Raw genomic sequence first — 26705 nt, forward strand, 5'->3', positions numbered from 1 at the left:
AAAATGGTAAATTTGTGCTACGTTCTGTTTGAATTGAGCAATGCAGTCAGTCTGGGGCTGCCTGCATCCTGGCGCCTTCTTCACAACGCAAGCCGCTCAATTTCCAGCGAACTGAGCGCGTCGTAACTCATACGCCTCGTGGGCCTCGCAGCCAGCGATTTAATTTGCACCGCCACAGACTTCGCCTCCAATTAGCCATAATAAAGTTGAGACGTGATATTTTATTTCGGTTTTGTGGCTGTGAGGAAATTTGCCTACGTTTTGGCACCGACAGACTGCTTCTCATAAAAATCCATCGACGACGAGTCTTTCCGCAGAAAACCCAAAAAGGCAGCTGGTCAAATTATATGCATAAATAATAATTTCAAAGAGCCTGGCGAGCAGCAGGCGCAGAGACAAAGGTATAAGAACTATAAATTTGTTTCATTTTCGAGTGTGGAACGTGAGTGTTTTTTTGGCCAGAAAGGATATATTCGAGGGAGGACTGGTGGAACTCCCTGCTCAGTCAATGTTCGAACTGCGAAACCCTATCATTAGCATTTCCGCTTTTTATTATTGCTCGGCATATAAGCCAAGCCATGGGGCCATGTGAGAGTACCAGATGATCATACTTAATCATAATTTTAAGTCTTCGGGTCGCCGAGGATCCGCGGATTCAAATTGCCCGCGAATCTCGCCTGGCTTGTCATATGAAAATTGCAGACCCATTAAAGGGAGTCGCGGATAACGCGGGTCAGCGGACATGTTGTTCTTTGAAAATGTGCTCAAATTATCCCTGTTCCTGGGAGATAAAGGGTGAGAGAGTTTTGGGTTAAGTTGTTGTGGGGGCCACAGTGGTCGGGGGCTTGATAATTGATGTTATTTACATTTTACTTTACAAAATGTTGTAAGGGTCAAAATTATATAGCTGAAAATGGTTTTATTTTTATTGGAAAAAATTATCATTTTTGTATGCCCTATTTATGTTTATTATATTCCTTTTTTGTTTCTGTCTTAGCTAAGAATGTATACTTTTTTTATTCCATATGAAAACTAAACAATGTTTTTATTTTGAGCGTTTGAAATTCAGGACACTCCTCTAAGAATCCGTTTTAAGAACGTAAAACCACTGTTCTTGCCTGTGGCAAAATTAATTGACTTTGCCCAAAGATCCCGACAACATTTCGTAGGCAAATTAGCTTTGTGGCCTGGACGGAGTTTCCTGGGAACACAATTAACCAAGTTCCTTTCGGCCGGGAGGCGTTAGACGGCAACCTCTTTTACAGTTAGCTGGCAAATTGAGTTTCGAACAAGGCCAAGAGCAGGAACCGCAGGAAGCGAAGCCTAAACAGGACCTACCTGAGTTTGCAGATCGAAACATAAAAACAATTTGCCAGCTACGGCAAAGATTAATGGTCGCCAAGGAGGAGCTGGGTCTTCGGTAGCGATTGCTTAGACAGTTCCTGGTATTAATTTTGAATTCATAATTCAGGAAATCTCATTCAGGGAGCCAAGCACAACACCGCTGGCGGCAAACTCTTTTCAAATCGCTCTCACTCGCCGTCAACTGACCTTCAGAGTCTTTAGTCTTTAGTCTTCAGCAGGCGCCGAAGACTCCTCTTCAGGCCACGTCTTCGCGCCTCTACTCTACCCTATTCACTCTCCCCATGACGCTGACTTTTATGAGGCTCAGTTTAACGCCAGTCGCTGGCCTGGTGCAAAAGTTGTGCTCATCTGACGCTTTTGCGGTTATAAAATTGTGCCAACATTTTTATTACTTTTCAACACATTTTCAAGTTGACGTTCGAGTCAGTCGTCCTCGGCGGTGTTTTCGGTTTCATTTCTGTTAAGTGCCTTGACCACACTTTGTATGGAAAGGGAGCGCCACCTCAGCTGTTGTTCTTAACTGCTAAGTCATTTTTAAATGGTGTACATTATTTTTTAATATTTAAAATTATAAGAACAAGAAATTCCAGAAACCTTATCATCAAAAAAGCCAGCCCGAATTATCGCCAACACTCCAATATTTCGAAGAAACTATAAATTAATCAGTTTCAAAAAATCTAAACGAGGGAATCAATGACAGAAAAGTATAACATTTTAATGGTTACCATATCAGCAAATTTTGGTTTTCAAATACAGTCAGCCAAAAAAGTAAAACAATATTTCATATCTGAAAAGTCTATTGGAATGTATCTTTGCGCACCAGCAACTTTAGCCGCCATTATTGGAGCTGCAAGAGTCAGGCACAACTATGGAATTTACAGAAAGGTGCATATTATTAAGCCGAAAGGATTTATGACACTTGAATGCGGGCAGTAACAGCCACGGCAGCAACGTGCACAAACTACGAAAATTGCACTGAAAACAATTACAGCTTGAAACATGAATCGAAATAACAACTTATCAGACTTTTAAAATGGGTCCAATATAAAATAACCAAGTGAATTTAGAAATCAGTTTAACTGTTTAGCTATAAACGATTTTGTATATTTTTATAAAACTAATAACTGTATATATACAATTTTACAGTACTTAAGAACAATGGATTTTAATTCGATACCACCTTTTTTTTCGGTGCTTGGCAACAACGCAAGTGAATTGAATGGGATGAATGGGAAAATGAGGCGCAGCTAAAAAGAGCGTACAATGTACAGCGAGACCGCAGGTTGGACCTGTGCCCGACTGCATCCCGATCTGCAAGTTACCAGAGTGACTATCCCCCTTATAGACCCCCTCCCCACAGCACCCCCCACCACAACATGAACCTGAACCGATCATCCATTGCCAAAGTCATGGGAACTTTTTGCTGCTTGCGCCTTTCGTACGTTTCATTTAATTTGCATGGATCGTGCGGACGTCGTACGTAAGACTGACGACTTGGAATTGCCGTAGTGCCTCCCCCTGCCACTTGGACCCCCTCCAAAAAGCAGCCCCCACGCCCCCCTTTATGCGGCTACTTTGTGAGTTGTTGTTGCTGCTGTGCCTGCGAAAGAAGGACGCGAGTCATCATCATAATCAACTGCCATGGCGGCTGCTGCTGCTGCAGCTCTGAAAGCCTATCATTATGATTATGACGAATATTACTTTTGTATATAACTTTTACGCTGAGCCAAAAGAGAACCTCTCTCAGTATATAAACAGGGGCAGTCAAAACACTAGCAGTCAAGAAGTTATAAAAAATGTTAAATTCCATTTAAAAAAAATTAAGTCCAAAATTAACGAAAATCCGTTTTGAGAACAAGTAACTTTTTTGTCAATTAAAAAAAAATCCTTAATTTTCTTTAAGAATATCTGGTTTAAAATAGAATAATAAGAAAACTTAACTGCTTACTATACAATTCAAAAAAAAAAAAAAACAGAGTTAACCTTTGTTTTTTTAACTGCAAGGGTATCTATCTTAAAAAAAAGGGTTTCTTTACAAAAGGGTTTCTATAACAGTTGAGTTTGTTTTTTTAATTATTTATAGTAAGTCTGCATTTTTAAACATTTCTAAATAATAAAATACGAAATCAAAAAAAAATTAGAAAACTCTTATAAAAATTACAGCTGCTATTGCTCTGACCCCAGGTGTATGTACATGCGCTCAGGCAACATGTTGCTGCAGATTCTTTTTGCATGTTACTGTGATTGGTTTTAATTCAAGCCGAAAGAGCCGGGCAGGTTCAGGTTCAGGTTAAGGCTCCTCTTTCGGCCGGGATCGTCCAACAGAAGCGACCTCTTGGCCACAATGGAGGGCGTGCTGCGGCAGCCGTGGCAGCAACATGGGCCGATGCATATCTGAAATTAGTTTTGGTAAACCCTTGCGTTCCCTTATTCGATTTGGCTATACGGCCCCCGCCCGTCTGCTCGACTAATTAGCTCCCTGCCCTCCACCTTGGCCCCTTGGCCCGCCTCCTTGTGCTTTGTGATCCCTGCCCTCCTCCATCATAAACATCGAAAACAATGACAACAACAACTTCATAAAGTAGTAATTGTTATTTAACACTTTGGCACCCGCCGCTAGATGTCGCTGCAACTGTCGGCAATTGTCTGTCACGAGATCGCTTCATTGTGGACTTTGCTGGTTTGGCTGGTGAATCATTGTGGCCTGGTCGCCGGCAAAACTTGTCCAATTCACGGCGTTGGCTTTTGTTGTGGCTATAAAAAGTTATTAACTGTTTCGCTTTTTTTGCACCTCAATTGCAACCGTAGACAAGCGGCAGACAAGCTCCGTAAAGAAGTCAAACAAGTTAAAAATAGTATTGAATAGAAGAATTTGTTGTTTTGGCTGCCGAATAAAAGAAACTTTCTTGATGTGTGTTGCTTTCTGGTAAACGGTAGATTTATGGATAAATAATAGCAATAGAGTTATTGTCGAATTGTGTTGGGTCTTTTCAGATTTATTTATATTTAGATAATTGTTCTAGGTCAAAAAGTTTTATCATTTTTGTACAGGTTGTTAAACTGCTATGATCGCTCTTTTTTATGAGTAAACATATTTCACATAGTTTAACTTTTGAATCTCAAACTGTCCCAGCTCCAAGTCCTTAAAAATCGAACTGGTTTATTTTTTGTTAATAAAAAACGGTGAAAATAAATCGGGTTAAGCTTCATATTTTTCGGTCGAAATGTTAATTTTAAAATAAGTCAGAAATTGCAGCCCTTAAAAGTCTAATCAGAATTCTTACCAAATTATGGTAATTCAATTGGAGGAGAACTCACCCCTACATTTAATATGTCTACTCAACGCTAGATGGCTTTTTGCAATGTTTTGCAAAATAATAAATAATTATTTTCATTGTTACTGGTAAAGTGATTCTCTATTTAATCTATTTAAAAAATCCACTGTTATAAAACTATTTTCGATGGAAAAACTGCAACCCGAAGACCAACTTCTGGATAACTGCACATGACTTAAGTCCTCACCTCGTCTTATCCACTTCTTTGCAATGCTCAAAAAGCAAAACTAATTACAATTGACAGGCAATTGTGTCAGTTCCCCTACCGCAGCAACTACAACTTACTCAGTTGCTCAGCAAGTCAAGCCAAGTCACCAAGAGCAATTAGTTAAGCCAAAAGAACCCAGAGCCGAAGCTGAAAAGAAGGAGCAACTAGCGAATTGTGAACTATAATTAAACATTTGCTAATTACCCCAGGTAAAGTGCGGCCTGTAGTGGAAGTGGGACGAAGGGGTCCAACCTTTAAGATGCAATAAAAAAAATAAATGCATGCTACAGGCCGCTATGGAATGACAAAAATATGGAAAACGAAATACACGCGAAACTAGATGCACTGGAAATAGAATGAAATTGAATATTTTATTCGTATATGGCTGCTTGTTGCTGAACACCTAAATAATAAATATCATAATATGAAAGATGTATCAAGAAGAGAGATCATCTAAAAACAGTGTTAGAATATGAGAATTAATAATAAAAACAATTTTATCTTAGACAATGTTTGCAGAAATCTCCATTTGATGTATTCTCTTAAATTAATTTTAAATACAAAATGTACACTTATTTAGATATTTACACTTTCTGATGTAACCAATATATTCCCAGTGCATTTGGGACTGCCCCAACTGGTGGCTGGTGGCTGGTGGCACCCCCCGGGGTCAGCTAATTGAACGCTTTTGGCCCGATTGCTGTTGAGAACTTCATTTCGCGTTCACAGCTGGAGAGAGAGAGAGATATGGCTTTGAATCGATGGATCTTAGCTGATTTATAGGGAAATTTACATATGCCACAGTGCTGGAAAGCAATTGCTTGCTCCAGCTACGTCCATCCCTTCGCTCCTTATTTCCCCCTTGGCCAATACCGCTTTGCGGAGATGCCAGCGAGGTTCGTTGCCTCAGTCTTTCGATTTGCAGACGTTCTGGCCTGTTTGAGCTCTTAAGTGGTTTGTCTCCCTCTCTACCCCTACTCCTTTATCACATAGTATTTTTCTATGAATATGCGTTAATTGAACTTTTGCCGAGACAAACTGTTATGCGCCTGCAGACAAATGCTGCATCGACATCGCTGCTTTTTCCATCCGAGTCTCAATTACTAAGCTTAGTTCAGTTCAGCTCAGTTCAGCTCAGCTCAGTTATGAAGGCAGCAGAAACAGCAACACATATTTGCGTATCTTTTGTTGTTTTTTCGGTCTGTTGTGCAACTAATTAGTGCGCAATGCATTGCACCTGTTGCTATCTGAAATACACTGTGTTTATGGGCGGGTATCTAATGCTATATCCAGGAGTTTGCTCCAAAATGATTTATTTTATATACTTTCTATTTTTGTTTTGTATTTGCTTCACAACATTTCAACTATTTCTGATAACTACTAATTAAGGTCAGTAAAATAGTTCAAAATATTAAGTCTCTTGACACTTTTATTACTCATTAAGGGTATTTAGTCTGCTGATAATCCCGGCTCACCTTTGTCGCTCTTTTCGTGTTCTCTGCGATATTTTGCACCCAGGGAATGTATTTTGCATGCGATCGCCGCTTAGATCCCGTCGTTGATAATTATTTGTTGTTGTTCTGGCTGCAAGCTCTTTTGTTTTTGTAGCAATTTGCAGGGAAATATAATTTGTTGCCGTTGCTGCACTTTTTTTTTGTTGTATTCTACCTACAATTAATTATATTTTAATCGCAATGCATGCTAATTACCCATCCCCCTTTCCCCACCAACTTGTTGGTAAGGTAACCCTGACTGCCAATATGCGTGCGTTCTACAACGAAAATGCAATTGTTGTTGCCGCTGTTCATTCAATTGAAAAATTACAACTTTGGCTTATTTGCGTACATTTCGTGTTTTGATTGTGTTGCTTCCATTTAAAAGTTACTTTTTCCTCCCATAAGTTTACATCATCTGCCAACACAGTAGTTTAAATGCCAATTAATTGCTAAGCTTAGGCAGTAATGATAGAAAGCTATTGGGTAATTAAAATAGGTTTGTGGAACTATTTTAGTACCTTTAAAATATGTAATTCCCCATGCTTAAATATATACTTCTCAAGAGATCTAAATATGATATTTGGTCTTACTAACGAGCTCACCATAAACTTTTTAATGTAAGGTAAGTACTCATTTTAATGAGTCATTTTTAAAAAATTATTCTTATCAATGTTAAATATTGTTGCTCTAAAGATTTTAAAATTGCTTATATTTGTTTATATTATTTCAAAGGCAATTGCCTTCATCCACTTGGCGAAAAACCCGAGGAAATTATTAGAAATATTTCAAGTAGATGATGATATTGACAACCATGAAGATCTTGCTGCTTTCCCCTCGACTGTGTGACATTTATATATATATTTTTTTAATTTCAATGTCAATTTGTTTTTGAGCCGCGCTTAGAGACAGCCTGGGACTTGGCCAGAAACTCTGACTGTGACTGAGTCCAAGATGAATGTCAACTAAGAACAGAAAAATGTTTTTTTTTACCTCGTTTAACGCTGTCAGAAGATCACCAAGTGGTGCAGGGGTCTCAAAACGGACTTGTTGAGCGGCTTTTGTTTCAAGCTGAGCAAATTTTTTGCTCCTACCCCCCTTTTGACTCTTATCCGCTGCCGCTTTTGATTCTCTTAACTTTTGTTGCCGATTTTCGCATTATTATGAATGGATTGGATGGATGGATGGATGGATTGGCTGGTTGGACGAATGGACGGATGGATTGGCTGGCTGGGATGACGATGAGAAGACAGCCGAAGAAATCATCATAACAAGACAAGAACAGAGCCGAGCTTTCTGATCCTTGACTTTGATCTTTGACTGCCACATTTCAACAGCGGCAAAGTTGAAAGCATTTTTCAATGATTTTTCGCTTTGCTTTTGCCTCTTTGCTTTATTTTAGTCGGTTTGACTGTGGCACGCATCCCCAGTAAAACTGTAAAGCTAATTAGGGGGTTCTGCTGCCACAGCCAGTTAAAAAATTTATGAAGTGCAACGAGTTTCTTTTTGTTTTGTTTTTTTTTTTTTGCATAAAGATATGGAAATTTGTGCCAAAGGAAGAGGGAAGAAAATATTGCGTGTTGTACGAAGAAAAAGTGCGAAAAACTCCGGCAACTAACAAAGCGAAATGGAAATATTTGAAATTTATTTAAATGGCTCACAGCAAGAGGGGATTATAATGAAATTCAAATAGTTTGCCGCGTTTGTTTCGATTTTGAAAAGTGTGCAAATAATAATGAGTTTTGTATTTGCAAATTGAAAATTACAGAAACTCAAATACATCGAGGCATACACACACATAAGATTCAAGTAAATTGCAATAATTGTACTAATTGTTATTGCAATTATTGCTGGCAATTACCATGACTAATGTGGGGCACATATATTGCGAGTAAAAAGACAGCCAGCTGAGCCCAAGACAGTTGAATGTTCGGAAAGCCCGTATTAATGTATTTGAGGCAAGTTTAAGATATAAAAAAAACATACAAATAATTTGTAAAAAAAAAATTAAAAATAAAACTGCTTGAATAAACTTTTTACAAAGTTAAACACACGTTAGAGATTTAATATTCCAGCCAAATGGCTAACTTGGTTTATTCTGACTTACATTGACAAGCGATTTGTAGATTTCCGAATCCAATATATTATGAATTTGTATGTTCACCGGGACACCTGCATTTCCCTGTCGTCCTCGACAATTGAGCAGTATTTGATTTATGTACTTGTGCACTTCCGTGTTCCTCGTTTCTCAGTTGCAGTATTGACCAACTGACTGCCCCAGACAATCAAATAAAATCATTGGCTCAATATCCGCTCGGGCAGAAAAAAAAATGGGAACCAAAACCATCAAAAACATGGGAATCATCTTGGTGGAAGGGTGGCAGCAATTCCCTTCCTGGCTTTTATTTTGTTCAAAATACAATTAAATTTCGTTTAATTTATGGAAGGCACAGCAAGTGCCGGGAGCTCACTATTGGAAAAAATCGTTTGCAAAAAAGAAAACACACAATTAGAAGAAAACTCCCCCAAGACGGGCCGACTTGTTTACATTCCCACGTCCCAGAACGCACCTTGCTGCATATTCAAAGAGGAGAAATAATAAATAATAATGAGTGCCCATCAATAGGATAATGCGAAATGAGTTTCGGATCCTTTTGGTCCTCGTACTTCTTAGCCCAATCTCCGTTCAAGTGGAAGGCAGTGAAAGTTGTCCTTGCATCCTGACTACCTGGTTTTGCAATTTTCCATGCACTCGCAGGTGAGATTGCCTCATTGCCGATGGGTCCCACACAATGTTCCCAGACGTCTTAGGGTTGTTTTCCAGCTCAATCTTATGCAAAATCACCTTAAGGGAAATTTGCATGGGAAAGTGCATCGGAAAGTGTTTGTGCGGGTTCCTAAATGGAACATCTTTGGGCTATTGTGCGAGGGATTTGTTTCTGAGCAGGAAAGTGCAATTTCATGCAAACAGGTTGATTTTATCTGAACAATTTAAATGAATGAATGGTTAATGCTTATATATGCTTGCCTAGCCTTATGTGTCATTAAAATATTGATATAATTTCAAGTGATTTACTTTAAATAATATAACACAAAGAAAACTTACTTACAACAATTGTATTAAATCTCATTTGTTATTAAAATTGATGAACTATTAACGTTTTGAATTAAATTTTTAATTCGCCACTCTATGCCAATCACAGCCACTCCCTCCACGGACAAACCCCATAATTATTCACTTAACACATATCTTAGCTAGGCTAACTTTTTGCTCTGAAAAAGAAGAATTGCAGGGAAATGGAAACGTAAATAATATTTTCTTGCTCATGTTGCAGGGCTCATTAATTTCGCTTGTTAACATTTTTAGTTAACCGATTTTAGTCGGCGTTCGCCACATTGCCAGACGAAATCCATTTTCCAAGTCGAAAAACATCTGTTAAGGCATTTGCATGGCTTTCACTTTTGTGTGTGCCAATGGAAATGGAAAATGTGGAAATTTGTCGCAAATTACTTTCACTCTGGTATCATGTTACAAGGAAGTCAGCGGCGACAGATCGAATTTGAATTGAAAATCCTTTCGCAGGACGTGGGACACCACCCCCCTCCTCCAACAGAAAGGGGGAAATGTGAAAATGTTTGCATGTCAAATTTAATTTCCAAACAAATAGAGGGAGAGCAGCTGCGACCCGCAGTGGCCACAAGCCTTTGGCACAAAAGTGAAAGGATGTCGGTTCAGGATATTCGATCGATGGCGATATGCGTGTGTCGAGCATTCTCTAATGATGATAAATGCGATGCGTTGCCCTTGGAAGCTGCAAGTTCCGCCACATTTAGCGACGACGACAAAACATTCTCTGTTTTCAAAAATTCAGCGACTCACTCGAAACAATTTTAAAGCAGGGTCTTCTAACCCTTACAGGGATCCGGGGATTGGGTTACACAACAGGGACAATAACAAACAAGGCGCGCATGCGCAGCACGCTCGGTTTAAGGACTCGAGCGAAAGGCGCATCCTTCGCCCAGCACGCGCTGCTTTCGATTTTTTGTGTCGTGACGATCACAATGATATCTCTTCTGATACATAGCCTCCAACCCCATTCAATTTTTTATTTCAAACAATTTTTTATTGGCCCTCGGGAGTTTTAAAACTTTGTTTTTTTGCTTATCATTCATGTTCATGCAAAATAGGGTTGAAAACTCTTGTACACTCAGTTTTGTATTTTTTTTTTATATTTTAGAGCCATGCCCACATTTTATGTAGCCCCTTTTCCACCCCTTTATTGCGTCATCAGCAGCTGCCATTAAAACTTCCTTTATTTTGTGCGCTCAAAATTTGGTAAAAAAAATCTGAAAAAATCGGCAAGTAATTGCCTGAATCTCAGGGTGAGAAAAAAATGAAAATCGAATCCGCTTAAGTGACATTTAACCTCTTGAAATTATTTGTACAATTTTTGCACAATTTCGTAACGTGTTTTTTTGGTGCGAAAAAAAGGATTTTATCACCACCAGCATTAAATCGACCGTTTTCTTGGGAAAAGTTGATTTTAAATTGCAAAAAACTGGGTAAAGCTAGAGAAAAACCCATTAAAACATGCGAAAATATTGCGGGTACTTGGGAATCGTGGGAAAGGGTAGGATTTTCGGATTATATAAGAAACGTCGGAACATAAATCTAAAACCTTACTTTAATTCTTCCAAGGAAATATATATTTTTTACTGAATCTTTAAAATAAACATAAATATTTTGTTAATATCAAACATTTACCGCATTAAAAGCAATTACTTTTCAATTGAACACAAATGAATTAATTATTTCACATTATCAAACATATCAACCTTAGCCTATAATTTGCACAGACAGCATTTGATAAATCCTCTATAATTATGAACTTGCAACACATTTTCACTTAATTTGCAGAGCTGCCACAGCAAATTTAAATGCAATCGAAATAAAAATTGAATTAAATTTCTGTATTTAATATGAGTTTACGCAACTTAAAATCATTTTTTTGCGGCCCGCTGATGTTTGCTTTTATAATGCGCGACTTGGGCCAAATAACTGCAATTACAAAACGCAAAAACGCAGAAGACCGTTTGGGGGGAAAGAGAGGCAAGGCGGGCGTCTCGAGCGGCTGCACATGCAAAGTGTGGTAGGGAAAGAGACGGCAAGAGAGGGGCGCAGGTGCCTGGCACGAAATTTATGCAAACAAGCACCGAAGTGTATAAAGGCGTGTAAGAAGCGGGGGCGTCAAGCGAATGGACGGGGGGGCGGGTGTGGGGACGGAGGGACGAACGCACTGCACATTAAAAGCGCTAATTGTGCTCAGTGTATGCAAAAAAAAAGCCACGTTGCGTGCTATAAGCGCATTAAACAGAGCGCACCGTTATTTAAATGAGCGCCAAGCTCCGAAGAATTGCTGCCAGTGTATTAATACACGAATTGGGCGGGATCAAAAAAGAAATAAGAAATACAAATCATATGACAAAGCAAACATAAAAAAACATCATTAAAATACGTTTACTGTTTAGTGTTCCAAATTCTAAGCCGACAACTAAATACAAATTTGTTAAAGAAATCAGGTCTTTTCCTAAAATCTATAACATCCGAAAGCTATCTTGAAAGCAAGTTTGGTTTCTTGGAAATTCTGTTGAGTAGAGATAATCTCGTTAGTCGTAAATCTCGAGAGTGGCGTTCTCTTCTGATTATGTATTAATATTTATGGAAAACTTAAAAAAAATATTTCTGTTTGTATTAATGACTACATGTTCTTGATACCAGAAGTTCCCGACTCCTTTTATTTTTCTGTTATTATATATATTTATATTTTTGTTGTCCCATGCGGACCCTGTATGGGTCTCGGTCCAGTCTAAAGCTGCTATAACTTGAAGAACTGTCATCTTGGCTTCGGGGCTTGATAGCACCACTCTTGAAAGGACGAGACTTGAAAGGACGAGGCTTGAAAGGATGAGGTTTGAAGGAATTGTGCTCGACATCGTTTGCGTCCATAAGCAGATGTAATTTCATGGGTCGTCCGTCCAATGGCATGCCTTGAAACTTCCTGATGGCCCTTATGGCGTCATCGCGATACTTGAATATCACATCGGCGGTGCCCAGTGAGAAGCCAAAGCTATCGAAATGCACATTTGCTTTTCGCATCATCCCACTGGCCTTGAACAGTTCTTTAATATCCGTGTCGGAAACGCCATAGTCCAAATTGGAAACCATGACACGAGCGGGCCCGTTTTCTCCATTGGACTTGGACTTGGACTTCTGAAAGCCTCTAGTTTTGGCCCAAGCGTACTTGGACTTATGAATGCGTCCAGTTTCCCTGCGCGACTTGAATCCACTTCCTGAACCTGGATTTCTGAAAGATCCAGTAGCTACTCCTTGTCCGCCAGGGAGACGAGCTCGTCCAGGAGCTCCTTGACCTTTTTTCAGTCTTCGGTTCAACTTGATTATTTCGCCAAGGCTCATTTCAATTGGGTTCATTTTGGTGCAATCACTACTTTCTCAGATTTAAATTGCAATTGCTTATAAACGATAGCTATAAGCTGGCTGCCAAAAATCACGCTGAGAACTGAATTTGATTAAAGAAATCTTGTGAAACTCTAAGAGCAAAAGACACATTGCACAGTCGCTTGCTTTGATCTGTGAATTAAGTTGAAAGAAGGAACTACTCGGTTTTTGAATGTTTTGAGTTAGTTTTCAAGTAAAACATAAAACTTATAATTACAATTTACAATGGGCTACAATGTTACTCTTGTTTCCAACTGCGCTGTTTCAAATATCTTAAAAAAAATTAGAATACCTTAAGATACTGTATAAAAGGTCGCAAACGAAGAAGCAATAAATTCACGTTTCGCATACACAAAAGAGCAAAAGTCGCAACAATAATCACTTCGTTCATTGTACTGCCACTGCCGTTTTGTTTCGCTTATTTTTGGTGCGTAGCCAAGTGATCACAATGGTCTGGTCGGTGATCATCATTCCCCGATTTTCCAGATTCGCTATTGTCTAGCACCGGGTTCTTCTTCAGCGTTTCCTTGGCCAGTGTTACAGTTACACTTTGTGTGCCGAGATACGCAGCGGGTGCGGTGCAGTTGCCATGGGACAAAAGCCAAATTGCACTTGGTTATGTGAGGTCGAGGTATTGTCCTTTGCGCAATGTGCAGTTCCCACGATGGTTCGACTGCTCCTGTATTGCGGTATAGAATCCTTCTGAACATGGACCCCAGCAACACCTCCTTTGATTCCGCATACACCTGGCTTTCGGGGGAGGAAGAGAGATGGACGCACATCGATCTCGGGCAGGTCTCTCCTCTGATAGCTCCTTAATTAAAAACCCTGGCTGACACATATTTATGACCGTAGGAGGATCCCTTTCTTGGTGCTGCCACTTCCTCGTAATTGTGCAATTGAAATGCCCTGTCAAACGGTAAAAAATCTAATAATTTCTGCGTCTTTGTTGTCTTTTGGTTTAACGCTGCAATTCGTTTGTAGTTGCAGTTATCCTTATTATATCCCTGTCGGCCTACCCTCAGAAGTTTACTTTTTCTAAGATATTCAGGTTGCGCAACAGGCAGAGATTTGTTTGCTGAAGCGAGAAATTGAAATCCTGAAAAATCGCAGATCCTAAATACTTTGCGATAAAAAACTATGAATTCTTGGAAACGCAAAAAGAAAGCGGTATAACAAAGGTGACATTGTTGGTAACTGAAGGATTATCTTTGTGGTATGCCTAGCTAAAAAAGACAGCTAATTTGTAGATTTAAAGATTAGTACCTTAATGACTAAAACGTAAAATAATGAACATTTCCACTGCAAAGACATTTCAAAAGCAAAAACTTTTTAAAGGAATATTTAAAGCCTTCAACGATCTTAAGATTCATCTAAATCTTACTTCGTAACTTTATCTTCCCTTATGTACAATATCACACATTCCTGTAGATTTCAGGCTTTCCCCTTTTAATTTCCTCCCCCTTCCAAGAACTTTCACACTTCAAAACCCATCCATGTGACTCATTTTTTAGTGGCATTCCTGAACATTGAATTTACCCAGCAACAGGAACAGGATTCAATGAACACATGATGGCGATGTCCTGCCGCTATTTCAAGCATCAGTTACCCAGAGACATTTCAACGCCTTGCCATGAAAATATTTTTCATTTTTCCCCGTTCTTTTTTGGGCCTCATGCCGAGTGCAGGCTCTTCAGCCAATGAAATGTGCCCGGTTGGTTGCTTTTTTAAGAGCCCCCCCTCCGGCTAACCTCCCCTGCCCCTCTCCACATCGAAAGCGGGGAAAATATGACGCTATCAGCATATTTCCTGGAGTGTGCGTATTGGGCCGTCAACCCCAAGGGAAAATATTAAAATGAAGGCACGACTCAGTCCTACCGTTTTTTATGTAAATCAACCCCTTTTTTATGGCACACCAGAGGGAAGCTTATTTAAATGGGACACGGGGTGAATCATAAAAAAGGGTTGCAGTGATTCCACAACGAGAGGCTTATGTAAATGCCGAAGTCAACCCTTTAAGAGATAGCGATTTGTGCCTGTGATTGGTTCTCTGGCTGCGATTTGAATATATAAGCCTACAAAATGGTGTTTGCCATGATTTGGTGATGATCTAAGATGGGGTTTGAATTTTAAAAACTGTTATCTGTGCGTATTAAGCCTCAACAGTTTTTAAAAGAGTGATAGTAAGAAAAATACTAAAAATAAACATTAAAATATAACAAATTTTAACTCGTCTTCTATACCACTATTCCATTATATTTCTGTAATCGTATCTTATCTCATTCATCAAAGTCGATTCGGTAAATTTAAAAATGGATTTTACATACACGGCATAGATTGACCCAAAAAATGTAATACTTTCAGCAGTTGTGCTTTCTGACTTACACAGCTAGCTTAGCAAAGTTAAATCCTTAAGAATCATTTTTTTCTTAGCGATAAAGTAACCAGCCTCAAATGTCCTCCTTTGCAGTTGGCAACTTTAAATTCGAGCCAAGCCAACAGCATGCCGGGGCTGCGAATGAAGCCGTCCTAACGAGCCACGAGGATAACAAAGATGTAACTTTGACTGCTGTTGACACAAATATGCGCGATGTCAGCGCAAATCAGAGCAGCTCCTTCGTCTCGTCGTCCCCCGCCTCCTCCACCCTGGTGTCCTGCCCCACCCCCTCCCCCCAGGCGGAAAAGGACGAGGCGACACGGGACAAGAAGCCAACGCTCGAATTGAAGTTGCAATCGTGTGATGAATATGTTGAGCAGCCAAAGGATAAAGGAGCCGAACGGCTGCATCCAGCTCAGATTGCCAACAACAATGCTTCGTCGCCTCTGCAGTTGAAAGTGGAGGAGCAAGAGCAGGAGCAGGAGCAGGAGCAGGAGCAGGGTGCGGATGAGGAGGAGGAGGGGGAGACAGAGGCAGAGGTAGAGGACCTAGGACTGACCGGAGCAGCAGTTGCTCTCTATGGCCACTTGAACAATGCCAGCAAGGATGTGCGATATTTAGAGCATTGCCTGAAATTGCAGAACCCAAGTGGTGAGTAGAGAAAGAACTGATACGATGGAAATTCAAGTTAAAAGGACTTTCACGAGGCGGAGGCAAATGAAATACCAGATTTTGCTGAGCTTTTTATTTAACTAATTTAACATTAGCATTAAATATTGTTGTATTATCATTGCCCAAAACATCTCCTCTATGAAATACATAGTAACTTTTCAAGTTATGTTTATTATATAATGAAATACAATGCATTGAAACTATCTAACTTTCACAAATCTTTTGAAATCTGTTTTTCCTGAAACATTTTTGGAACAATCAATTATTCAATTCCCAATCAAAGGATCTTGGACCCCGCATTAAAAACATTTATCTTTGAATATTTTATAGCCCTCCCTTTTCTACCTTTCAATAACCTTAAGCAAATACCTAATTTACCAACTGTCCTCTGTCCGACTGACAGCTCAAGAAATGCAAAAAGATTTCCGTTTTTTATCTTAAAACTCGTGGGAACTTCCGCAAAATAAGGCTCGACCAAAAATGCTCGAGAGAGTACCTTGATTTATGTTTTTTGAGGAAAAGGCGCAAAATAAATCAAAAACCGTTAGCAACCACAATCTGAGATCTCGGTACACTCGAAATAGTAAGGAAAAGAAAGAACGCAATTAAGGAAACTCGCTATAAAACTCCCAAAAAAAATGAAACGCAGAGAAAGTTCCCTAACTACCCCTGAACCAAAAGAAGGAAACTCAAATTTTCATGCTAAAAATTGCATAAAAAAGCGGAAAAAAAACTGCTGCTGCTGGGGGTAGGTAAACGCCTCGGATATGCATATCTCAGACCTCGGCGCTCACTACCTGAGGGTCCTGCCAATGCTTGTCCTTACTTTGGGGTGTCAAATGCCAGCAAAATACCGTAGCGTGTTCTTTGCCATTCAATTGTTTAGCCTCGCTCTATCGTTTGTTTTTTAAGAAATATTCCGAGGTAGGCAGAGACAACGCAATTGATTTCTGTTCTTTTCTATCCAAAAAAAACAGACCGAGATTTCTGTAAGAACATAAATAAGAATCCAAGAATGTCATTGAATGTCATCCTCGACATCGATGATTCGGTGCTTCATCATGTTACCCAAAACAATGGAAAAGTCTGAATTGATGTTGCCATCGGAGATATGTAAAAAACCATAGGGGAATGCGATGCCAAGGATCATGAATAAATTGTCCAAGGCCTGGCTGCTGCAGCTTTTCCATTTTCCTCCTAATTTTCAGAAGAGCTACCCTCTTTGGACTCTTTGGACCATCCCCAAGTTTTTTGAGTTCAAATTTCCTATAATTTCAAGCAAAATTGTGAGCGGATTTTAGTAGATGCTAAGCTGCTGATAATAATGAGGGACAAATTTAATTAACACACACACTCTCGAAGAACTGAGGGTGAGTTTTCTGATCCACTCTATAGTTTCTGAAAAGGGTGTAAAACGTATAATGCTGAGGGGCGGATGACTTTCAAAAATAAATGCAAAAACTTTTATAAAAATATGAGAAATAATTTAAGTTAAAGAGGATAATTATAATGACTCCATAGAAAAGTAACTTGTAAACACATTTTACTTATATTGACTTACATTTTTTTGTGTTAAAATATATTTCGGAAAGAAATTTCAACTTCATCTTGTGGGTTCTGCACATAAACTAATCCCATAAAATGTCTTGGTCCAAAAACAATTACTTTTTGTTTACTCCAAATTCAGTTTCCTTTTCCTATTATTTAATGCACTTAAATTTAAAATCAAAAACCCACAAGAACAAGCCCCAAAAAGGAAGATTCACGAAGACACAAACACATGCCAACATGTTTGTTGGTCCAAAACACTTTACGACTTCATTAGACATTTCACTTTTCATTATTTTCTCGAACAATTTACCAAGTACCCTCCAAACGGTTACGGAAAATTCCCTTTCCTTTTTCTTTTTAATATTTTCCGGCTGCCCCAACTGCCAGGTTCAACTCTTCTGGACTTTTTGCCTTTTTTATGAACTTTGCCTAAATTGACTTAAGTAATTCTCGGCAACGAATTTTCTTTTACGATGGTCCGCAAGGACGCATCGCATTGTGAGGTGAGTGCGAAAGGGGAAGGGAATGCCGAAAAGAGAGGGGGATAGCGGGCGAGCCGACAAATAGTTTTGATATTTTTTATGGACACGCACAGTAGGCCATATAGACGCAGTTCGAGTTCACGCAAATAAAAAAGTCAAACGGTCAGCAAGTCAACATCAGCGAAATATTCTGAACTGAAATGACTATTTGATACCCTGCACTGGCTTATTGAAATTTCAATATTTGTTTTAAGAATAACAACTATGATATATTTATTTAAAAATATGTGAAAAAAAATGCTTATTAATGGAACAGGATGGAATTTAATATGAAATTAACTGAAATTTGGAATACTTAAATTAATATATTACTATATATATCTCAATAAATACGTACATAGTTCGAGAAAATAGTAATATTCAGCGCAAATGTGCTTTAATTGCAACACTGGAGGGAAATAAATTTATTTATTACAACAAAAATATAAATCACGAAAATAATAAAAAAACTTTGCTTTTTGATTATGTAAATGTTTCCCAGTTTGTGTTCCGCCTAATATACCACAAACAGCACAAAGAACTTCCCAAAAATCCTTCTTTTTAACAGCTCTTTGCGCACGTGAGAGAGCGGATGACCAGTAGTCGAAGTGGACCAATGCCTTATGGGCTAATTAACATGTAGACCCAGGATGCTGATCAAAAATCGACTTTCTGACTGACTTGAACGACTCGGTACACTGTGTTAACAAACGTATCGAATATTTTATGATTTACGTGGAAATCGAGCCATTTTACAGAGCCGAAACGCGTCGTAAAAAAGATGGCTAGGAGCGCGAAATGCTCCAGACTAAAGGAAAACTGAACAGAACCTGGGTGTCTATCATTGATGGAAACGTTTAACGCTTGTCAGGACCCAGTTACTGATTCCTCAGGGCTGTCCTCCCTCTCCAGCTCATATTCGCTTCTTACCTGTTTGTAATTTTTAACTTTTTATGACTTTGTAACAATTTTTTATGATTTTTTTCTATAACAAAGGGATGTGCGTATAAAAAATAAATGTGTACATTGTGCAGTGGTCGGTCAGGTAGTCGGGCTAGTTTTTTATATGGTTCTCTCGCCTTGGAAATTTGACTTTTTCATTATAATTTGTTTGTCTTCCAGTTCCTGAGAATATAAAAAACATTGGTTTTTCAGTATGCATAAAAATATTCATGGAAGTTGAACTCTGTACAGGATTTTGTTGGCCACAGGAGTTTTTGAAAGGCATTGAAGTTTTTGTTTAAAAAGTACAAGGCATTACTTATTTCTTAATATTTATTTACTTTAACATTTAGATATGTATTTTTTTTGTTTAATGAATTTGTATTAACTTGTTTTAGTTGGGGTGGGTTTATTCAATGAATAAATTCTTGTATTTTAAAAACAATGATATTTAATTTATGTATTTACTAAAAATGTTTATTTTAAAACAGGTCGATAGAGGCAAAGATTTTATAGTTTAACATTGTTTGAATTTTTTCCAATGCTGCCAATATTTGTCACCATAAATGTCTGTTCTTATCGAAGTAAAAATAAGCAGAGAACCAAAACAAATCATAAAAGAAAAAAAATCTACGAGGACCGAGGAACAAAAGCAAAACGAAAGAAAATACTGCCAAGTGGGTGGGAAAGCTCAAAAAAGGAGAAGCCGATTTTTGGAGGAGAATTGGGTGGGTGTGTTGTTTTTTTTTTGGGTAGGGGCGCACTCCGCACATGTGTGCATACATGAATGGCAAATAAAATTGCAAAGGCTGAGAGGAAACGGGAGCCAGAACAAAGAGCGAAATCAGAAGACGACAATGCTGAAAATATAAAATGAGGTTTTAGAGAATGGAGGGAGGGGGCTCTGCTGCAGTCGACGTCGACGCAGCTTTAAAATATTTTTACATAGACCAGCCACACACACAGCATTTTTGACTCGCCAATCATAAAATAATATGCATACACACATACAGCCCCAAAGAGCGCGGCCGTATAAAAAATCCATTGCCATTTGAAAGCCGAATTTAAATTTTAAGCCACACCCCAAACAAGCGCACGCATCTCACACACACAGGCACACAACAATGGAGCCCACGAGCAAAGTGAACGAACCACAAACGATGGAGCCCCCGACTCATACACTCGCACACTACATTTTAAAGCGCATAAAATGTGTGTGTTAGTTTACAATTCACTCGCACACTCTGCCAAATCACTCAAAACGAGAGCGAGAGAGCGTAAGAACTTCTCCTTTCTACTCCAATTGGACTGTGGGTGTGTGGAACGCATTTCTAACGCTAGAGAGGGAGAAAGAGAGCGTGCCCCAAAGCTCCACGACGCTCTCTCGCTCTTCTGCCTTCGATTCTGCCTTTTGTCTCAAGTTCCAACTAGACTGCAGTCGACGCGCAAAAGTGGAACCAGTTAAACGTGTGGAGCGCATCGCAAGAGCGTCTGAATCGCGTTTTTTATCAAGTATACGCCACCATTTCCCCAGTCGGTTTTTTACCCCCATTCGTGTCTGTGTGTGTGTTAAAAAAAAGGCCAAATCAACCCTTAACGCTTTTTTAGGGGTGCAACAAACACACCAGTTTTGAACTCAAAATCCCAAACGCCGGCAAAGGGAAAGGGAGAGAGAGAGCGAGAGAGAGAGAGAGCGGCCAGCGAGCGAGAAAGAGAGAGCAGACACTATCATCATCATACAATCCCAAACATTCAGGCCTAGAACGATTATCCGTTAGTTGGCAGAGGTGTCCTGACCGCTGCGTCCGCTTCTCTGTTGTCAGTTTCACACGAGACACGAACGCGTCCACACGAAAGCGGCGCTTCCAAACAAACACACAAAATATATAAATAACAGATACCAAACACCAAATAAGAAACAATCAGAACAGAACAGAACCCAGTGCTTAAGTGAATATACAGTGCTTAAAACATTGAACATATCGCATATAAACATTTGCATTGCACTATTGAGTTGTGAAAATGGTTATGTCGGAGCTACGTTGGCACACCGCAAGTCCCGAGGATAATAGCAATTCCTTGAAGCGCGATTTGCTCAAATCCACACCGACCAGCGCCCGCGAGGCCGCCGTTCACATTATGCAGAATCGATGTAAGTTAATGTTAAGTTAATTAATTGTTGACACCGCAAAACATCACAAACGGGCCTTAAACTTGTACTATTAAGCATTTTAAAATATGTAAACAACCGTCAATGGCGCCTATATATTTCGTATTTATTTGAGTTTTTTGAGTAAGCTTATGTAAACTTTTGTTTTCGGTAAATAATATTTTTCGGTACGCTTTCTTACAGATTTTAAAATTATTGTTTCTTTTATTCGCACATTCTTTTTATATTTGCGCTAAAACAAAATAGTTTCTCGCTAAAAAGCTTCTTTTAATGTTTAATAAACAATCTTTAAGCAAAAGGACTAAGATTATGTTTTGCAGTCCTATTTATTTTTGAACTTTCAATTCTTTTGTATACCTTTTCATTCTAAATATATAGTTATCAAATTGGTGTGAATAAGCTTTAAATCTTAAGATCCTTGAATCATCAAAATGTATATATATTTTTCACCAATTACTATTTATAAAGCTTCAGCAATGCATTATATCTAAAACAAGTGTAGTCAAATTATTAGTTTTTGGAAGTTTTTATTTCGATAAATCTAAAATATCCCCAATAAGAACTTTTCTAATGGGAACTTATAAAAATGTTCCAATGAAACACCCACTAATATCCACCAAATTCCGATTTCCCCAACCGCTTGTGCCGAATTTCAATTTTTTTACTAAGCCAGACCTCGTGAAAATTACCATCACTGTGTCAGGTGCTCTGAACAAACTAAAAGCCCAAGACTCAATGCCCAACACCTAGAACAAAGAAACCTGCAATCTGCTTATTGAAAATAAACACCGGCACAGGTGTCTCTGCCATAAATATTAACTCCCACCGACCCACTTAAAGTCGGGTCTCAAAACCCATGCGGTGCCGGGCGGGAACTATAAACTAACATATGAGTATTACAAATGCCGGACCATAAAAAATATTTATTAAAGACGCATTTCTTGCACAACTAGCCCACAAATGTGACCATGTAAATAGGTACGGTAAGGGGTACTGCGACTGGTGGCGATGGGCACTCAATGGAACCGCTTGGCCGTTGTAAACAATACTTTTAATTTGTTACCTTATCAATTATCGTCTTCGAAGCGCAGCAAATGCGGGCCAATAAAAAAGCGCATTTCGATGACAAATACTGTAAAAAATCATTGAGTGTGGGATATGGAATATGCGTAATAATTCCGATGAGCCATACTTGAGGTGTACCAAGTGGTACGGACTTAAGACGGTTACTTTGGAATGGGCTATGATTGAATATGTAAAATTTGACGAATGGAAAGTGAGTAATTTGATAGTTAACTGGCCTAAACGGGTTGCCAGATAAGCAGGTGACAATGGGACATTCAAATGAGATAGACGTTAGAGGATAACAATGGGGACTTTTTACTTTATATATACAAATCAGCACTTCTACGTGCGGGAGTACTTATGTGCCTCGTTTCGAGCACGTGTCGCAAATGGCTCCTCTAATCTAAGAACTAACGATAGCTAATATATGTCTCATGGTATTCATATAAGAGTTTACCTTGTACAATTCGATTTGCTTATCGCGGCCGCTTATCACCCAAACACCTGCACAATACTAAAAGATTCCAAGAACCTGTAAGAGTAAACAAGTTTCGTCATATATTGATGATTTTAATAAATTAATCGAAGCGAAGCTCATGGAAAATACTCGTTCGCCAATCAGTTTTAAATTAATATATTTGGCCGATTACAGTCGCGGCAATTGACGACAATGTCCAACTTGAATAATAACATTATTTTTAGTCACTGTCCATGAGCTCATGGTTTTTTATTCCACTATATGGTCTTATCACCTATCGCCGCTATAAAAACCGATCAAGAAAGAGGGCGTGTGTCCGTTGGCTCAACTTTTTATGGGTATTTCTTGGAACCAAAAGGAAATAAATGAATAGTCGATTAAGATTTACAATTGCAAAGCGGAAATCGATAGAAAATGGAGACAATATTGTTTGGTAATCAGCCTGCAGTGATAATCGAAAAGTCAACAAGGCTTAAAAAGTGGTTCAAAAACAAGTTAAGACCTAAAGACAAGTTGAGTTGTTTAGTAAAGGATTAATACTGCTAGTTGAATATTTAATTAGCAATTGTCTTAGTACTCTAAGCCTACAATTGCTAGCATTGGGTATGCACATTCTTTATTTGTTAGTTATAAAGCAGAATGACCCTGCAAGATAAATGACAAATGTTCATAGCAATTGTTGAGGTATCTTTAAGATAACGATTCTGAAGACATCCTTTATCACTGTACTTTCTCTCAGCTCCTGAGCCTAAAATAATACTCTCCTTAATTGTTTTCGTACTCTCTCGAAATCCTTAATCAAGCTTTCATTTCGCCGCATTTGAAGCTTTCTCTCTCTTTTGGCGATTTTGCTAGTTTTGTTTTGCTACGAATATACAGGCAGAGACAAAGGCCGAAGGAGCACGCACATCATGTTTGCTTTCCCTTCACTCTATTATATTTTATTTTATTTATTTATGTTATTTTTCGGCTACTTTTCGGGGGTTCCCAGCAGCTCTCGCACTCCCATGCCCAAATGGAGGGGTCAAGAGTTCAAGACACGCAGCTTCCGCCGCCGCCGACGACGACGACTCAATCGATAGTCAGTCTCAGTCTGCGCACGTGATGAACATATAGCATATATGGTCGGATGGTCGGTTGGTTGGTGGATTGGTCTGCCTGTGTGTTTGTGTTAGTCACCCCCAGCCACCCCCAGCCAGCCAACTGTCGAGGTCATTGACTAATTGTGTGCGCCACACAGCCCAATGTATCCGACTTCCCCCTCGGCCATCAGAAACCGCCACCCCCGCTGGGCGATTCTCAAAAATTTTATTTATTTCCCAGTCGCCTTTTGGGGTTGGCCTGTGGTTTTCGCCAAATTCTCTGCCAAAAACTGTAAAATTCTCAAAACGATTCAAATACTGCTCATTTCACTCGTGCTGGACACGCGCGAGGGTGTTGAATTTCCCGGGCTCCCCACCTCCAAGTTACATAATTTATGTGGCATTTTAACGCCGGGTTTTTGTAAAATGTTTATCTACCTAACCCAACTCCAGCCGATGTATATATTTTAGATCCGCACATATGCCGCACCACTTCAACTGGCAGCAGTTGTGCCGCTTAATTAGCGGCCAAAGGCGTGGCCAAATGGGGCGACATAAGTGTGCCAGAAGTGAGAAAAGATTGTGGAAGCAAGCCCAAGCAAGAAATCCATTCCAAATAAACGAATTCATTGAGTAAAGGATCTTAGGTAGCGAAATCAAAAGGTACTCATGAAATTTATGGGAGATCTGAGGCTAAAAAAATTGATATTCGAAAGTATCAGAAGGTATTCATAGCTAAGGAAATCAATTTTATATGGAAAAGGAAGCCAAATAAGTTTATAAAACAAAAAAACAGAATTAATTATCAAAAATAATGAGATAAAAAAGAACATGTAATTTTAAGAATAATCCGATTAATCTTAAAATAAATAAAGTCTTATGCCTTATATTTTCATCGAACGAATTAGAACACAAACTACAATTTAATTAGCTAATAGAAACCCGTTCCTAAACCTCAACCGTAATACAAAACCCAAAAAGAAGCGCACTCGATTTCTAATGCATTTTAGAGAGGTCACCACACTGCACTCGTAAATTAGCCAGCGAGACCAAACAAAATTCAATTTCTCCAGACATAAAATGCAGCCAGCACAAATGCTGTCTGCTCCGAACTCCAAAATTCAAATCGTGCACGGACCAGGTGTTCCTTGAACTCCATTTCAGCTCTCGACTGCCCCTCGACGAGGTCCATAAAAATATCCTTTTATAGGCAACGGTATAGATGTCTGGACTGGACTGGTCATTTGGTCAGTCCTGGCTTTGAATGTATATCGATATCGATTTTGTGTATCGTAAACTTGAGCGTTTGCTTCTCGAAAAATTTGTATTTGCCTCTTCCGTTTTATGCCCGCGACGTGTGTTATTTTACTCTTAGCTTTAAGTGCTCTCAATTTAGCCAGTCTAAAATTCTTATTTTCCCTTTTTTTCCAGATATCAGTCGTCTGTCGCGTTCGCCGTCGCCACTGCAATCGAATGGTAAGTGTGTTTTTCTCTTTTCCCCATTTTAGAGCATCAGCTGTTGTCCGAAAACGATTTACGAGATTTGTCCACTTCATATGGATATATATGTATACATATTGCTGGTCTGGAACATCTGCTTGGGGCAGCGGCTTCAGGCATCAGGCATCAGGCATCTCGGTTTCACTAAATCACTCGCATGTTTTCGGTTCGACAAAAAGACAATAAACCGGAGGGAATATCAACCCTTGCCTTTGCCTGCGACAGCCACGCGCTAGGCCCTCGTATATAGGGTATATATCCGGGTTATTGCTAGGGTTGATGTGTGTGTTTTAATAGGGAGGGTCCCCCACACACACAATGGCCTGTCAAAACTTTTGTCACAGCCCTTTCGGCTGTGATTTCAGTGAGAGGGGGAAGGCGTCTTTAAGTTGATTTTGATGTCTCATTAAATGGGTGTTTCGACTTAACAGCTTCTTAAGTAGTTTCTGAGGTGACAATTGGGTCTGTCAATTCCCGCCCTAATTGTTCCGAGGAATACCATTGTGGATCGCCGTCTTTGGGTGCATTATAAATTTTTGATAGATTCATACAACTTTCGATTATTATTCATAACTCGTTCCTCGAGGAGGCTGCTGCGTTCAATTTGCAATTCACACTTTTCAAATTTCATGGACTTCGTTAGTCACGGTCCGAACAAAAACCAACTTCAACCTTTTCTGACTCCCTTTTTATATATATTTTTTTTTACCACATTATTGACAGCATTTCGCTTGATTTGAATTCGAATATGTATGTGTGCGGGAGGCTGTCTGGTCGTGTGTGTGTGTGTGTGGGACTGGACACAGTTGCTGTGATTTCTTTCACGAACATGAACATATATATTTACATATATTTTATGCAAAAATTATTCCGTTATGCCGGCCGTATGTGGGAGCGCTTTTGGGGTAGCTCGATGTGCAGTCAAACTGACCATTTGGCTTTTTTTTTATTGGTTGTGCTAAATGGAACAGGAGCGCGTTCTGAAGGGGTTTTTCATATAACAACTTGTTTGGTGTCTTGGGCTCTGTATTTAAATTCGACTTAACACTTGTGTGACTAGTTTTCTTCTATACTTACAAAAATAATTGACGACCTAAGTCGTCGAATTTTAGGACTATGTGTTAAAAACTACATAATATATTAAGTTATATATATTTTTTTCCTTGAAGTCTAACAATAATTTTTTCTAACTCCTTTCTTAACCCTTTTTGATGTGTTCTATTAAATGAGCTTACCATCAGCTTATAAATATGTATGAAAAATATGTACTCTATACATAATAAGTACCCAATTCAACCCAATTGAATTTACCTTAGATTCCCCAAAAACCCCTTTAAAAGCCAGCACATCTCCGCCAATGTCGATAGCCATTCACACAACACATACAAATCGAATTTGCACATCATCTGAATACCAAATGGACGCACGT

The 26705-nt window shown here is 39.1% G+C and overlaps 1 protein-coding gene across 2 annotated transcripts in view; it reads left to right on the forward strand.

Moving 5' to 3' along the window:
• Positions 1-26705, forward strand: part of LOC108138245 (protein nubbin) — a 43985-nt gene that overhangs the window by 13387 nt on the left and 3893 nt on the right. Inside the window, exons 3-4 of one of the 2 annotated variants that reach the window (XM_041710340.1) lie at positions 15389-15946; positions 25208-25252. In XM_041710340.1, the coding sequence (XP_041566274.1) occupies positions 15389-15946; positions 25208-25252 (603 nt within the window). Of the gene's footprint in view, positions 1-15388; positions 15947-20431; positions 21134-25207; positions 25253-26705 lie in introns of those variants that run through there. The other variant, XM_017260383.2, reaches the window with a different exon arrangement.

This window comes from Drosophila elegans, unplaced genomic scaffold (assembly GCF_018152505.1).
Source record: "Drosophila elegans isolate 14027-0461.03 unplaced genomic scaffold, ASM1815250v1 contig_814, whole genome shotgun sequence".
Lineage (NCBI taxonomy): Eukaryota > Metazoa > Arthropoda > Insecta > Diptera > Drosophilidae > Drosophila > Drosophila elegans.